The sequence below is a fragment of the Exophiala bonariae genome (genome assembly GCF_035927105.1).
Source record: "Exophiala bonariae strain CCFEE 5792 chromosome Unknown scaffold_69, whole genome shotgun sequence".
NCBI lineage: Eukaryota > Fungi > Ascomycota > Eurotiomycetes > Chaetothyriales > Herpotrichiellaceae > Exophiala > Exophiala bonariae.
In genome coordinates, this window is record NW_027042544.1 from 1 (window position 1) to 13,967 (window position 13,967).

General features: G+C 48.4%; 6 protein-coding genes across 6 annotated transcripts; 3 read left to right on the plus strand and 3 right to left on the minus strand.

Annotated features, from left to right (window-relative positions):
* Positions 1-1,028: 1,028 nt before the first annotated feature.
* Positions 1,029-2,702, minus strand: LTR84_012018 (uncharacterized protein; the record flags this gene model as incomplete). The annotated part of the gene is made up of 1 exon (XM_064855543.1): positions 1,029-2,702. One exon carries the CDS (start codon positions 2,700-2,702, stop codon positions 1,029-1,031), a length of 1,674 nt encoding a protein of 557 aa, XP_064699794.1.
* A 2,427-nt stretch (positions 2,703-5,129) lies between these two features.
* Positions 5,130-6,133, plus strand: LTR84_012019 (uncharacterized protein; the record flags this gene model as incomplete). Its single annotated transcript, XM_064855544.1, has 2 exons — positions 5,130-5,861; positions 6,107-6,133. The coding sequence occupies 2 exons, from the start codon at positions 5,130-5,132 to the stop codon at positions 6,131-6,133; spliced, it is 759 nt and encodes a 252-aa protein (XP_064699795.1).
* Positions 6,134-7,244: 1,111 nt separating this feature from the next.
* Positions 7,245-8,306, plus strand: LTR84_012020 (uncharacterized protein; the record flags this gene model as incomplete). Its single annotated transcript, XM_064855545.1, has 1 exon — positions 7,245-8,306. One exon carries the CDS (start codon positions 7,245-7,247, stop codon positions 8,304-8,306), a length of 1,062 nt encoding a protein of 353 aa, XP_064699796.1.
* A 265-nt stretch (positions 8,307-8,571) lies between these two features.
* On the minus strand, positions 8,572-10,798 carry LTR84_012021 (uncharacterized protein; the record flags this gene model as incomplete). Its single annotated transcript, XM_064855546.1, has 2 exons — positions 8,572-10,226; positions 10,282-10,798. 2 exons carry the CDS (start codon positions 10,796-10,798, stop codon positions 8,572-8,574), a joined length of 2,172 nt encoding a protein of 723 aa, XP_064699797.1.
* Positions 10,799-11,581: 783 nt separating this feature from the next.
* Positions 11,582-12,019, plus strand: LTR84_012022 (uncharacterized protein; the record flags this gene model as incomplete). The annotated part of the gene is made up of 1 exon (XM_064855547.1): positions 11,582-12,019. One exon carries the CDS (start codon positions 11,582-11,584, stop codon positions 12,017-12,019), a length of 438 nt encoding a protein of 145 aa, XP_064699798.1.
* Positions 12,020-12,152: 133 nt separating this feature from the next.
* LTR84_012023 (uncharacterized protein) lies at positions 12,153-13,829 on the minus strand (the record flags this gene model as incomplete). The annotated part of the gene is made up of 3 exons (XM_064855548.1): positions 12,153-12,827; positions 12,891-13,640; positions 13,692-13,829. The coding sequence occupies 3 exons, from the start codon at positions 13,827-13,829 to the stop codon at positions 12,153-12,155; spliced, it is 1,563 nt and encodes a 520-aa protein (XP_064699799.1).
* Between the last annotated feature and the right edge of the window lie 138 nt (positions 13,830-13,967).

A 13,967-nucleotide genomic window follows, 5' to 3' on the forward strand; every position in this document is an offset into this window, starting at 1 on the left:
CAAGACGTATTCATATTCGTATTTATTCGTGAATATTCACATTATTCGTATTCATTTCGGAGCCCTAAGGATCAACACTCCAACCATATTGGCGTCTGCAGTAACAAATCATCACCCTTCATCCCTGTTCGAGAAAGATACCTCGACCTAAGTACAGTTTCCGGCACTAAAGCAAATGTTGATCCTCGCTAAGTAATACCAATTCAAGGCAGAGGAAATATGCGGCCAGTCCAGCTGCATGAAGGTGAGACTGATTATCGTCTTGGCGAAGATTTGCCGAGGCGCCAATCTAGTGGCCATTGACACCCGCCGATCACGGCATCGCACTCGATCCGTGAAGTGGGGGGCCTTGTCGTTGACCAAAATCATTCACAGAATGAAGCATAGTCTGCTGAGTTGCTGAGCTTGAGGTATAGCGAAACACTCGAGAAATCCACAAATTGATTATCAAGGACTACAGTATCATTCCGGTCGGATGAATGATACCTTTTCTCGCGCCCGCGGACTGTACAGCCGTTTGCGATTGCGGCTTCGGGTTCTTTACACACTTTATTCTTTTGAGACCCATAGGATACCTCACTCATGGTCCACAACATACCATGTTAAGTAAAGCTAGAAAATTAGCTTCACCAATGGAACAGTTATATAAAAGAGGGGGCCTCGAGGATTTCCAAAGCAGTACCGATGACAATACGGAGGAGCTTCTTCTTTCGGTTCTAGTTTATAGCAGCAAGAACTCAATCTCGCTTGGCAAAGCCACTCAGCACCGCCAGCCACAGTCTTGCCGTTCGATTTTGGAAGGTTTGCCGAAGGGCAGCTGCACAGCATATCTAACAACCTTTCCTATTGTGACGGGGAATTCTGCGTCCCATAGCGTTCATTTACTTTTGAAGTTTCACAACTTAGACTCTAGTTTGGAGAGCACATATCACGCACGGCCTTTCCTGCCGCTAGCTCTTGAGGTAGCGAGGCAAAATCCCTCAAAATAACCACCTCGAGAACGTTCAGTCCGTTGCTCAGCATAGCGCTCAGCTGACACCCCAATCTCCTAAAACTGATTTTCTTCCCGATCTTCCTGCTGCTCCAACTTCCATTTTCTTCACTCTTGACACCAGTATTCCAACAATTAACGGACCAATAATAGTACACAGCATAATCGCCCATGTGACCACCAAGAATATAGGACCATTGGGTTCATCACCGAAGATGCCGTTACTTTCCGCGAGTGCAGAGATGAGGAACCCAATTTCACCGCGAGCTACCATGGCGCATCCAACGATGCAGCCAGAATAAAGTGAAATGGGTTTCGAGGTTGAAGTGACTGCAGATCTAGTGCGAGCACGGCCCTCATTACTCTGTCGTGGAGCGGACTGCTTTTTCCCTGGTACAGGAGAAGAAGTTTGCATGACTATGCCACCTGAAGTTGCCTGTTGAGGGTCTGACACGCAACCGGAACCTGCTACTGCTGCGACGGTCCCCATCTTGTTCTCGCCCGTAGGCTTCTTCTCCGTATCGGAGCGTCGTCCCAATCTCAAGACGCCAGATGCTAGACCAGGCAGGCGCATGAGCCACAAGCCACATGCAAACTTAGAAACGAACATGAATATCGTAAAGATGACCCCACGCCATATGACATCGCCATCGAACATGCGGGTAATAGGCACTGAGAATCCAATAGATGCAAAGAATAATGGTTTTAGAATCCGTTGGAATGGTTGGAAGAAGAAGCGTTCAAAGGTTTCAACTCCAGTTGTGCCAGATGTCGCGCTCAGTACAGACGGTGGACGGCCGGTTTCGTTGGTCGAAAGGTTTGTGCCGGAACCATGAGCACGTGGATGTGGAACTGTGGTGTCCCACCAGCTGATGGATGCACCGGCGAGGTAGGCTGCGAATAGATTTGAGGTTCCAGCATATGTTGTTGCGGTGATTAAACCAATGAGGATCGATAGGTGGAGAATTAATGTAGTCGCACCACGAGTTAAGATGTAACTGATATAGCCAGTGGGGCTAGCTGTCCGTTTACAATTCAACCAAATCGTAAGCGGTCGGATAATAAATCGGGCTAGAAGTGGGACAACGCCTACGAAACCAATTGAGACGCAGACTGGTCGTACAATGGTAACGGCGCTGAAGGACGAAGATGCGCCTCCTATATTAGAGATGACTTGGACCATTATAAGTCCAACAACGTCGTCCATCATTGCCGCACTTGTAAGCACGATGCCCATTCTGGTAGTAATTAGGCCACTGGCTTTCATGACAGTAAATGTTGTTCCTAAACTCGTAGAGCAAAGTGCCGCACCCGCGGCGAAAGCTTGCAGCAGTGTCGCCCCCACTAGGGTGAGTAGGATATAGGAAGCCCCGATTGGAAGCGCAATACCAGTGATTGCCACACCAGCAGATAAGAGAATATTGTCCTTTAGAGCCTTGAAAGAGGTCATCAACCCTCCTTCGTACACGATAAGGAGAAGCCCGAGATATCCCAGGTTAACAGCAACATGCTCGAATTCACGGCCGAGCCAGTTCGCTCCTGGAGTTCCCCATCCAATACCGAGGAATAGCTGCGCGAGAAGGCCACAGTAAAGTATCTTATCGATAATATGGTTCGCAAGGTTTAGCAATAGCATAAATGAGACCAGAATTAGGATAGTGACGATATGAGGCTCGTGATATGGCAATGCGGCTTCGTCGGCGTTAGCCATGTTGACGTCTTGTAGGTGCAATAGAACGTTGTTAAGTTTGTGACTGAATCGAATAAGCACCGGTGCTTTAGGCGAAATTCATGAGATAACAAGTGTGAGGTTGATATATAATTCAGGTGTTTCGGTATAACGGTGGAGATACTTACGTCACTTCTTGCCTTTGGCGCGCTTGATTAACTAGAGATTCCCAAACCCGAAAGACTGTAGGCTAAAATTTCGGCTTGTCTTAGCTCACCCGGAGCGAAGGCGCCGAGATCAGGTAAAGATCATACAGGAAGGTAAGCCGAAAACGGTCATCTTGCCTATCTCCTGCCGTTACTGGCGTGGAAAGAATGAGATGCATCGTTGTGCAGATACGCCCCGTGATTTTCCTGATCTCCATTTGATTAGCAGTGTAGATAGCACCTACTTGTCTATATCAGGGCTAGTGCATGACTAGAATGGGTCGGTCGTAAGTCACGAAATCTAACGTTGTGTGTTCATACCCCGAAATTTATAGCAGCAAGAGCTGAATCTCGGCTTGGCAGCGTCACTCAACACCGCCAGCCTGCATAAAATCGCGTACAGCGATTTCAGACGGCGACCTGGAGAGCGTAGTCATGGTGGAGAAAGTCAGGTTGAACTGGGAAAGTTATCCGAGAAGAGAAAGCGAAAGAATAGTTTATTGAAGGAAGTGGCAGACGCGCTAGCGGCGCTGCCAAGGATGCAGAACTCTCGCTGCTATAAGTCAGCCCCGAAAGTCACGAGTTTCTTACGTATGGTGATCGGTATTACTCTGTTAATGCGAGAGGTCCCCGTCTTCTATTCTAGTTACCTATTGGTCAAGCCATCTTTTAGAATTTTACTTGATATAGTATATAGTGGAACCATGTGGACTCAAAATATGGATTTCCAAGTAAAAGAGTGTGTGTCGAGCCCGAAGCCGCAACTGCAAACGGCTGTAACAGTTTCTCCATAGTGAGTATTACAAGTGATTCGGGATGCGGGGCGTCGTGACAAAAACTTTGCAACGTTAGGTTCCACCATGTATGCACTGTAGCAAAGGAAGCAGGATATTTATTTCGCGGTGGTGGGACAATTGTTCGGGCTGGTATAAGATGCATCGGTAGGAGCCATTTCGATATTCTTAACTCATCTGCAATTGTCGTCTAGAAAATACCATGGAAGGGAACATGCTGGACTTTAACTCCTGGACGCAGCCGCACGAGGAGAACCACCAGATGAATCTCGGCTTTGAGGCTTTTCGGGAGGACAATCAACGCTTTGACCCAACTCAAGCATTTCCGTCAGGATCAAACAATACTCCAGCGATCACCACGCTCCCGTTTCATTTCAACACTCCGACCCTTCAGATCATACCAAACATACCACAATCGTCGGTTTCGGCCACTGTCTCGCCTCCCTCTCCGGTCCAGATTTTCGAGTCACCCACCATCACCTTGCCTGCGGTGGTCTATTGTTCTTGGTGTGGGCAAGTGACCAGCACTGCGTTCACCTCCGGGTCTTCAGTGGGGAACCCATACTTCTTCAACAAAGATAGCGTTACGAATACGTGGAATAATTCGCAACTTCGGTGGAATGGCCTTTTCGGTCCACGTTCCGTCGCCTCGGCTTTCATTGGTAACACCAGCTAGAAAATTCCTGTTAATTGCAATCGACAAAGAGTCAGCATGGAGAGGAGGGAAAACTGTGTCTTCATGTAATCCAAACTCGGCCATAGTTGAGCCATTAAGTTGGTGGAGATGCCTTGTTCAATTTGTTTCGTGCTGGTCGTACGTGGTCGCGAGGCCTTTGAATAGATAGATCTAAAATTAGAAAAGATCTAAAATTACGGGAACCTGTTATGCCTACATCATTACCACCACCTGATGCATTGCGAGCTGTTCTGTCCCTTTCCATTTCATTATGCCTGTGCCTGATAATATGGTACATTTGAGTGCGCGAACTGATGGACGATTGATCAAGAGCGAAGCGGGACAGGCAGCAGCAACGGGGTTACACCATCCCGGTCAAATATCTTCTCCACATCATTTGACTGGTCAGCGACATTGTCCTGCGCCAGGAACGGGACTGTGGTATCGTGTCCGCATGGCTATAGGCTTAATGAGGACAGCAATCGCTTCATTTCTCACAATTCAGACAGCACCCGCCACTCCACGCACTGGCGGGCATCAGGAAGACCCTAAATCACCGGATCTGCACCACTTCGGAGAGCATGTGCAAGGAGACGCGATGGTGGATGATGGCACAAGGCAACTGCGGAAGAAGATACTACAGGTATGCATTGCTCCCGGGCTACAGGGTAAGGACCGAGTCACTACACAAGGGAAGGATGATTCGTCTCTTCTATGCAGGCTCGCGTCGACCTTGTCAGAACAAAACAATGTACGAAGTCATAATTCCCAATCAGGCGGCGTAGGCCCACAAATGTGGAGTCATGGCGACGGAGGTGGAAGGTGCTTTGCAAAACCCACCCACACATCCTCGTCACCGGGTGAGAAGCACGGTTCGAACGTCACTTCCACCATACGGGCGTGCGACATTGCACCCAGCACTCTCAGCCACATAGATTTTACGGAGTACGAACAGGACATATTGAGATACCAGAAGCAACTTGAAGTGAAATTGATGCCGCACGCACAGTACATGAAGCACCAGCGTGAATTGGACTGGACGACACGTGCAATGCTGGTTGGGTGGATAGTCAAAGTACACCAGTGCTTTGAATTACGTCCAGAAACGTTGTTTCTCGCCGTCAATTATATCGACCGTTTCTTGACTTGCCGTGCTGTTTCTCGAGACCGACTCCAGCTTCTGGGAGCTGCAGCCGTTATCATTGCGGTGAAGTATGAAGAAGGTGAACCAATACCCCTTTCGACTATTGACACAATCACATTCAAGCGATATGGAATTGACATGATCAAGAGAGCTGAGAGAATGATCCTCTCCTCGTTGCGCTTTGAGCTTGGTTGGCCCGGTCCCATGGCATTTCTCCGTAGAACCCTGTTGAAAGAGGGAGATGATGATCAGGTGGGAGCGCTGGCTCAATACTTTTTAGAGGTCTCCTTGCTGGATGAACGCTTCATTTCTGACTTACCAAGCCGCACTGCAGCCGTTACACATCTCCTAGCACGTACGATATTGGCCAATGAAGCATTGGTAAGTACCCAGGTCACTGAAATTTCGCATCTAACCGTCCCAGACAGATTGCCGCTTACAGTCAGCTGATTACTCCTTCTCCGAGCTAAAACCCCGAGCAGCAATCTTGCTCGCAAATTGCAAGCAGCCACGGACGCATCATGCAACAGTCTTTCACAAGTACTCGAAACCAGAATTCCAGCATGTCTCAATCCATGTGCAGCGTTGGATTCGAGATGGCTTAACACTACCTAACACGCAGACAGTTTTCAACCGTGGAGATCGAGAAGTGAAGGTCAGCTGCATATAGGACGTTAACAAGACTGCCTGCATTTACTCGAATAGCTTATGCATAGTTCTTGGGTTGAGGCAAGAAATTTGTTTCAGAAATAATGCCCATGAAGAAGTGGACTGCATGCTACACGAAGTAGGAGATCCTTCGTGGCAATCCTATATCCTGAGTTTGGCCCACGAGTGCAACAGATAATTGTCAAGTTTAGATAGTTATATCTTAATAATATTAGAACGTAGTTTCCTCGCGAGCTTGAAAAGGGTACGAATATACCGGAGATTTAAAGTCAGCGTGGTCGATTCCCTAGCTTTTGAGAAGGAGGATCAGATCCCCAATTTCTTTGAGAGTTTGACGTGGACCTCCATTCCTGACCATCAATCTTAATTGGACTACTTTTCCTTGCACTATGTCCAGCAGCAGTTCCTTCTCGGACTTAGTCAAGGTTCCGATCTCTTGCTTCACATCTCGTGTTGAACGGATTTCATGATTCCAACGGTGCTCAACGCTGTTGGCTGACAGTATTTCAAGAGCTTCACTGGAAACTTGTCAGAAGGGGGAATTTTTGTTCGAGTCGAATTATAATCACCAGAAGATGTGAGAGAGGCCGGCCATTTGGACAAATTTACTCAGGATAGCTTCGGAATGCAGTAGAGAAATACAGGGTTGAAAAGCATTTAAGTATGCATTCGCAATCAAAATTCTACAATTTTTCGGCTTCATCCGGACCTATCAATCTTGCCCATTACAAAAGTGGGGTGTGCTGGATGAATAACTGCAGGTAGTAACCCAAGTCCTTTGTCTTATGTAATTGATTGCCCGTGCAAAGCGAAGGATCCAGACGGAAGACTTGTCTAGTTCGCGGCTCGTTTGGAATCCCGGTTGTCAACATAATTGGGTATGTAGGGATGTAAATTACAAGACTTGGGCCACCAGAAATACTGTACATCTTACGAAGTCCTCGACGACCAGAGAATCTCTTGCTACCCTTCATGTTCGTCAAACTCAAGAAGAGCGCACCTACCAGAATCAATCCATTCTCTCTCGTCCAGCAAATCCCTCGCTTAGTGATCATTATGGAGGTATGGAATATGAGAGACGACGTCTCCGCCAATATGTCCCTACAGACAGGATTGTTGCTCAATATCGGGCACCCCCAGAAGGGCGCAGATCCACGAAACATAGTCGAGTTGCTGGAAGTTCCTCTTTGCCCAGTACGTCCAAGGGTACATGAGCACCTCTGCGCTGACCACGCTCAATTCATAGCCACTTTGTATGGCTATAATAGTTCGATGCCATGGCGCGATCGAGCGTCCAATGACCTCGCTGTAATTCAGCAGCTGTTTCCAGAAATTCATCTCAAAGACGAATGGCTTGCAATGGCCGCCTGGCTTTCATTTACGCATTTCACGGACGAGATAGCACGCGACCAGGTTGATGAGGAGGCCCTGCATGCACTTGGATTGGCTCGTGAACTATTTCGTGTAGGTTATCGAAAAGCAGAAGTGGTCACCTGCCCTCCACCTACACGCAAGTGCTCCTTTACCGAACGTTTGAAAGTCTCCAGCGAGATCCTCCAGCGACAACTCGAGTCACTTTTACCGACTAAGGTTCTCCCAATGGTTTATCAACGCATCAGTGAAGTGTATACAGCATGGATTGAAGAAATAAGATTTCGAGAAAACCAGAGGCCTGATACGAAGCTGTACCTGAACCTCAAAAGACAGGGCACAAGTATTGGTCCATGGTTATCGATGTCAGGCAACCTCTATGGGACAGGCCAGCACGAGTCACTCATGAAGCTTCTCACAGACCATGTCACCACCTGCCTCATCCTCCAGAAAGATATGATCAGCCTTCAGGACCACCTCACGGCAGGCGATTTTATGAATTATGTTGTGATGGAGCAAGCCAGTTCTTCCATGTCCAAGGCCCATGCGACCTTCGCCACAATCGAAAATTACGCAAATGGCGTAAAAGAAGCGGCAAGTCTTCACAATCACGTATCTCATCTGGCCAGGGTCGAGTATCAGCAGATCGATATCCTTGGAACTGCAGATGAGAAAAGGCTGGCCCGCTCCATCTATTATTTACTATCTACTCATCTACAACTGATATGGAAAATTGAATGTAGAAGGACGACCCGGCATACGGCCTCAGGAACCGACGGAGTATGATGGTAGAACATGCAGATCGGAGAATCTGACCGGGTTGTTATCCATCATCAGATTTCGGAGGCACATGTCAGAACAAGCTTTTCTGCTCTAGACAAATTGGGTTAAACCTAGGACTTCCCGACTCACGTGATACGCCAGGCTGAACCGGGAGGCTCTTGGATTTCGATGACTTAAAAAATCCAAATTAGTCTTCAACTCAATGCAATCTATCTAGCTTCTCATCCTTTAAAACCGGGCAAATCGTTACTGTGTACCAAATAGCACGCTAGCTTTCATCCATCCTATCCGCCGAGTCCTCCAACCCGAGATATTTTTCCAGTAGAAGCTCGAGACGCTCTATCTTTCTCTCAAATGTTCCAAATCTCTCCTCAATATTGAGCGGAAGGGTCTTTTGCTTCCTTTCAGTCTTGTAGCGACCGTCATTTTCCTCAGAGTCATAACCTGAGTCGGATTCAGGCGTTCTTGAGTTGGGCTCCCGCAAGGCGCGTCGTTGCTTCGATTCTCTGGCAGTCTCGATTCTCAGGCTCTTTGGTCGAATTTTCCACGGCGGCACCTCATTGATATCTTCGTAGAACTCAGAAATCTCGTTGTCCGCATCTTTCCGTCCTAGCATGCCACGTAGTGCCGTTCTACTCAAGAAATCTTTCTCCCCATTCTTCAGCTTAACATAGCCATATCCCTGAGGGTATGCCGTAGAACCTTCTTTTAGCGTCTCAAAGGGCTTAGATGCGAATCCGAGAAGCTCGTCGAAGTCTCCCAAGTTTTCGCGTGAGTATCTCTTCTCGGAATATCGCAAATCCGTTTTCTGGTCATCCGGTAAGTCGAGGTAAGCCTGCTTAGCACGCGTTCCAATATCTTCCCCAGAAACGAGAGCCACGGGGTTGGGTTGGTCCTTCTTTTCGATAACAAACTGCACACCGCGAAGAATGTCTCTTCTCCCCGAGGCGCTATTGTACACATACTTCGGAACATAACCCAATATCTTCTCGCCATGCCTTGTCTCTCCTGCAGACCACTTAGACCTGCGTCGCACAACTGGGGTACCGACACTACCCTCATTCTCGGCCCCAGAAGGTGAAATATTGTTGGATTGTGTGTCGTCGGATGTAGGCCGAGGTGCTTTACCTTTCCCTTTCGTCTGGGCGGTTGATGATTCCGAAGCCGCTCGCTCAGGGCCTGTTGAAGACGACGAGGCGTCGGCTTTACCCTTTCCCTTCCTTTCGGCGGTTGATGGTCCCGGTGCCTCTCCGTCAGCAGTCCCTTTCCCTGGATTTCGCGATTTGGTAGTTTTCGCCTTCTGAAAAGATTTGAGCATTTCATCCTCACGGGCCTTTTTTTCTTTCCTCGCCTTGTCGATCATTTTCCTCTGGTCAGATGTGATGCCGAGGGACCATGCTTCTGGATAACCATTCGTCCGTTTCAGCTTCAGAAATGCATCTTCTATCATGATCATTCGTCCTAGCGCCGTAGAACTGTCGGGCTCCTTTCTAGTTGCCTTCAGATCGTGGGACAACGTTAGTAGTGCACCCACTGGGAACAAAAATTGATTTTTTTCGTAACCTTCTTTTTCGTTTTGCTTTTCGATCTGTCTATTAAGATTAAGAAGTCCCATAGTGCTAGAGTCCTTTGCATCGTCCGAAAACAAGTCATTGACGAAAGGTGTCGCCTGTTGATAGATATCTTTTATGACCTTGTCTGGTTCTCCAATTGTAGGAGCGTTCTCTTTTCGTGTGGTTTCGGCTTTAACGTCTTCAGAGTCAGACTCATCTTCAGAACCATCATCGAAGGCATTGCCGCCGAACTCTTCATTGAAGCATTCTTTCGAGTCGTCAAGCCCCGTATTCTTAAAGCTCTTCTTATCGGCATCGTAGGCTCGTCTCAAGGCTTTTTGTCCAAGGACCTGCCATGCTTCTGAAACCTCTAGAGACACGGTTAGTACTTGGTATCAGCGGTGGAGCAACATCCTGCTACTAACTTTTAAAACATTCTGTGGCGTCTCGGTCAATATTTTTGTCTGGATGTGTTGCGAGTGAAAGCTTCTTATACTGGTTCCGGATCTCGGCGTTTGACGCATCCGGATTTACGCCTAGTATACCGTAGTAATCATTAGCCGCCAGAGTAAGTAGTCGGTTCACAGTCTCTCGATGCTTTTGGGTATAGCGACTTGGCTTCGTCTCGTTCTCTGTCGTCGGCACGCTTCCCCCTGGCGGCACGCTCCCTGTCAGCAAGCTCTCTGTCGGCACGCTTCCTGTCTGCACGTTCCCTGTTGGCGCGCTCCCTGTCAGCACGCTTCCTGTCGGCACGGCCCCTGTCGGCGCGCTCCCCCCTGTCGTCACGCTCCCCACCGTCGTCTCAATTCCGCCGCCAGAACCGGAACTAGAAGCATTATTGAGATTTGGGTATTGAATTTCACCATTTCCGGTATTTGCAATATCAGACATCTGCGTATCAGTTGGCCCAGCACCATTGGCGATTGCCTTTTGTTGTTCCATTTTGAATCGTCGAAGGACCCTAGTCTGTCTGACTTGAATTGGGCTTGCTGCAAACTTTACGGAAGTCTAGCGCTAGAAAAGATTCGTTGGGTCGAAATTTGTGTTGTCGTCGACAAGTACGAACTTGGACGATCGTTCAGTCTTGGTTTTTGTCTTTCTCTTCCAAGTTAGTGTTCAAAGGCTCCAGTAGGGCCACAAATGTAGTCTCAAGTCTTATGAAAATGTGATTTGGTCTTTAATTCAAGCCTCTTTTGGCTGGCTTTGCGAATTCAAAAAGCGATATCAACCCTAAAAGGAATTCGATTACAAAAACACAAAAAATATCGCCAATCTCTTCGCCTTTTTTTTCTTTTTGGAATACGCGGTGTGGATAGAGCAAAATACAGTGATTTCAGTGATTTCAGGGGATTCAACTTTTTCAAATAGCTGGTTTTCTTCGTCTGAGGATGGACTGGACTTTTTTGACCATTATAGCTTCCGTGAAAGTCCTCTTTTTATAGGAGACGAATGTGTAACCTAAAAGCCCGCTCGGCTATCTTTAGACTCGCTGCTTATTTATAGGTCTCGGCTTCTAATTTGGTTTCCAGTCTACGGCTTTGACTGTATATGAGTTGAGCCTCCCTGGGGTTTTCAGTCTGACTATCTTATCGATCGGGCTTTCCATACATTGTCCTTCTCAACGCTTCCCACAGTATGAGACTTCCAGTAAGCCAGATCTGGCCCAACAGCCGCCGTGCGGCCCCCCCCGATGCCCGCATCATACTCTACACAAACTCAACCACAATGGGACATGAACCAGACCTTGATATTCACATTGGTGGAAATTCTACCTTCCTCACCATAAATGTCACATTGTCGGATGACGGGGAGATGGGTAACGTATCCCTCGGCGGTCTGCCGTTCATGTCCGCTCTCCTACCGACAGAAGCGAGCCGACGTTCAACAACTTTTGGGCCCATGCGCACCTCTCGCCTAACGACATCAACTTCCTCTGCCAAATCCAGTCTGTTGATGGCTTCCACGACTACAAGAAGTGTAGCCACTTCGACCATTGCTCCCTTGGGTTTCACCACACAGCCATCTTCTACACCATCGCTACCGCCAATCACCATGACGAACCCGACGATCGGTGGCATTGGTGACGCATTTCCATTTACCAACACCTCATCTGCGTCCTCAGCTTCTCTCATCATAGTTATTCTTCGTACGCTTTTCGGTTAAGTTGTCGGTGGCCCATCCGATGAGTGGATTATCAGCGAGCGTTGATGGATGGTATTAGGTGATCTTGTTTTGGCTTCATCCTTGCGTAGTTAACAACATAGACTCTGAGATAGACACAATGAGATCGTTTAACTCAATTTCCCGCGCCAAATCCCCCAGTGACACGATCCATGCTGTAGCGTTTGATGAAAGGCCCAATAACTAGGCCTACAGCGCTAGATCCCAGCAGCACGAAAAACACGCCGTGGAATCCACCTAAGTAGGCGTCCAAGATATCACGCTTGACAGGGTTGGTGTCACTCATCTTCCGTAGGACTTGGATATAGGCCTCTGCATCCCTTGCAATCTCTTTCGACAACGCAGAGTCCCGTAGATGATGTGCCATCATATTTTGGAACACATTTCCACCGACGGCGACTCCAACAGCCATCCCTAAACTTCGAAAAAAGGTGTACATACTGGCCGCTCGCCCGGCGTCTCCAGGATTCGCAATGGCTTGAATACTAAAATTGATAGCGGAAAGTAAAGCTCCGTTCCCCAGGCCAAAAATGATAAAGATTGTCACCCAAACCGCCGGTGTAGAATGGCTTCCGAGTAGGAGGAGGAGGCCAGCCCCTAAAGTGGTCACGAGCCACCCGGACCATATCGCCCACTGGTATAGGCCGGTGTGACTGATGAGTTGTGAGACGACGGCAGAACCAGGTAACAACGAACATGATAGCGGTAGGATACAGATACTGGATTGTATCGGAGGTCGAAGGCGGACAGAAGCGAAATAGAAAGGAATATAATAGAGGGTGCAGAGTAACTATGCCGTTAAATCAGCCCTGCCGTGTCACCATGTAGATGGAATAAGCGCAGTGTCACTTACAATGAGGCCTTGAAGGAATGCGCAACCCTGTGCCAGCACCATCGAACTGCTTCGGAAAAGCGATATATGTAATAAGGGATGTTGCGTAAAATTATGTTCCCATACATTCGTAACTAGAATTCCGACCGTTCCGACAAGAATTGGGAGTAAGGTCCATTTACTAATCCATGGGAATTGGACGCCTCCCCATGATAGGCCGACGAGCACGCTGGTGATGCTCGCGATGAAAAGAAGGCCACCAATCCAATCGATTCGGAGGAACGCCTCACGGAAGGAGATCCTCGGGTTCATAGAATTGATGCAGAGCGGCACCAATGCAAGGGCAATTCCACAGAGGGGGAGGTTGATCCAGAAGACCCATCGGAATGAAGCTCGTTCAGCCAAGGCGCTACCCACAAACGGACCAATCACACTTCCGGCCGCCCAAGTCGCAAGCACCAAGGAGAACCACCTGGGGCGTTGCCGCAGAGGGACCAGGTCCGCGAATATCGTCTGAACCAGGGTGATCATGCCACCACCTCCGACTCCCTGCGAAAAACGGCCGACGAGGAGAGGGGTGAAGCTCCTGGCAAGGCCACAAATCACGGAACCCACTGCGAACATGAAAACACACGACACCAGAAGGGCTCGAGACCCAAATAGCTGCGCAAGCATCGCGATCACAGGCTGCGAGACGGCCGATGACAATAGGTATGATGTACCTGCCCAAAATGAATCGATCGTCGAGCCATCAAGTTCGTGCGCAATGACCTGAGGAAGTGGGTTAGCCGGATGGGAGTATCAAAGCATAGAGGGCCGCACCGGGAGAATGGTGACAAGGATCGTGGAATCAAGGGCGGCCAGAAACGAAACGAGTGCAAGAGTGACCATGGCAGACACAGTCTTCTTCGGTGGCTTCCAGCCCGGAGGATCTGTCAACATTGGTATAGGTGACGGCATTTCGGAGAGATCCTTTTCTCTCAAGTCCTGGGAGTCTGAAAATTGTTCTGTGCAGTTATGATGAGATAGGTGATGTGTTATTTCTCAGATTTCGAGCGAGCCTTCGCTCATTTATATTTTCGGATTTGAGCCATCGAA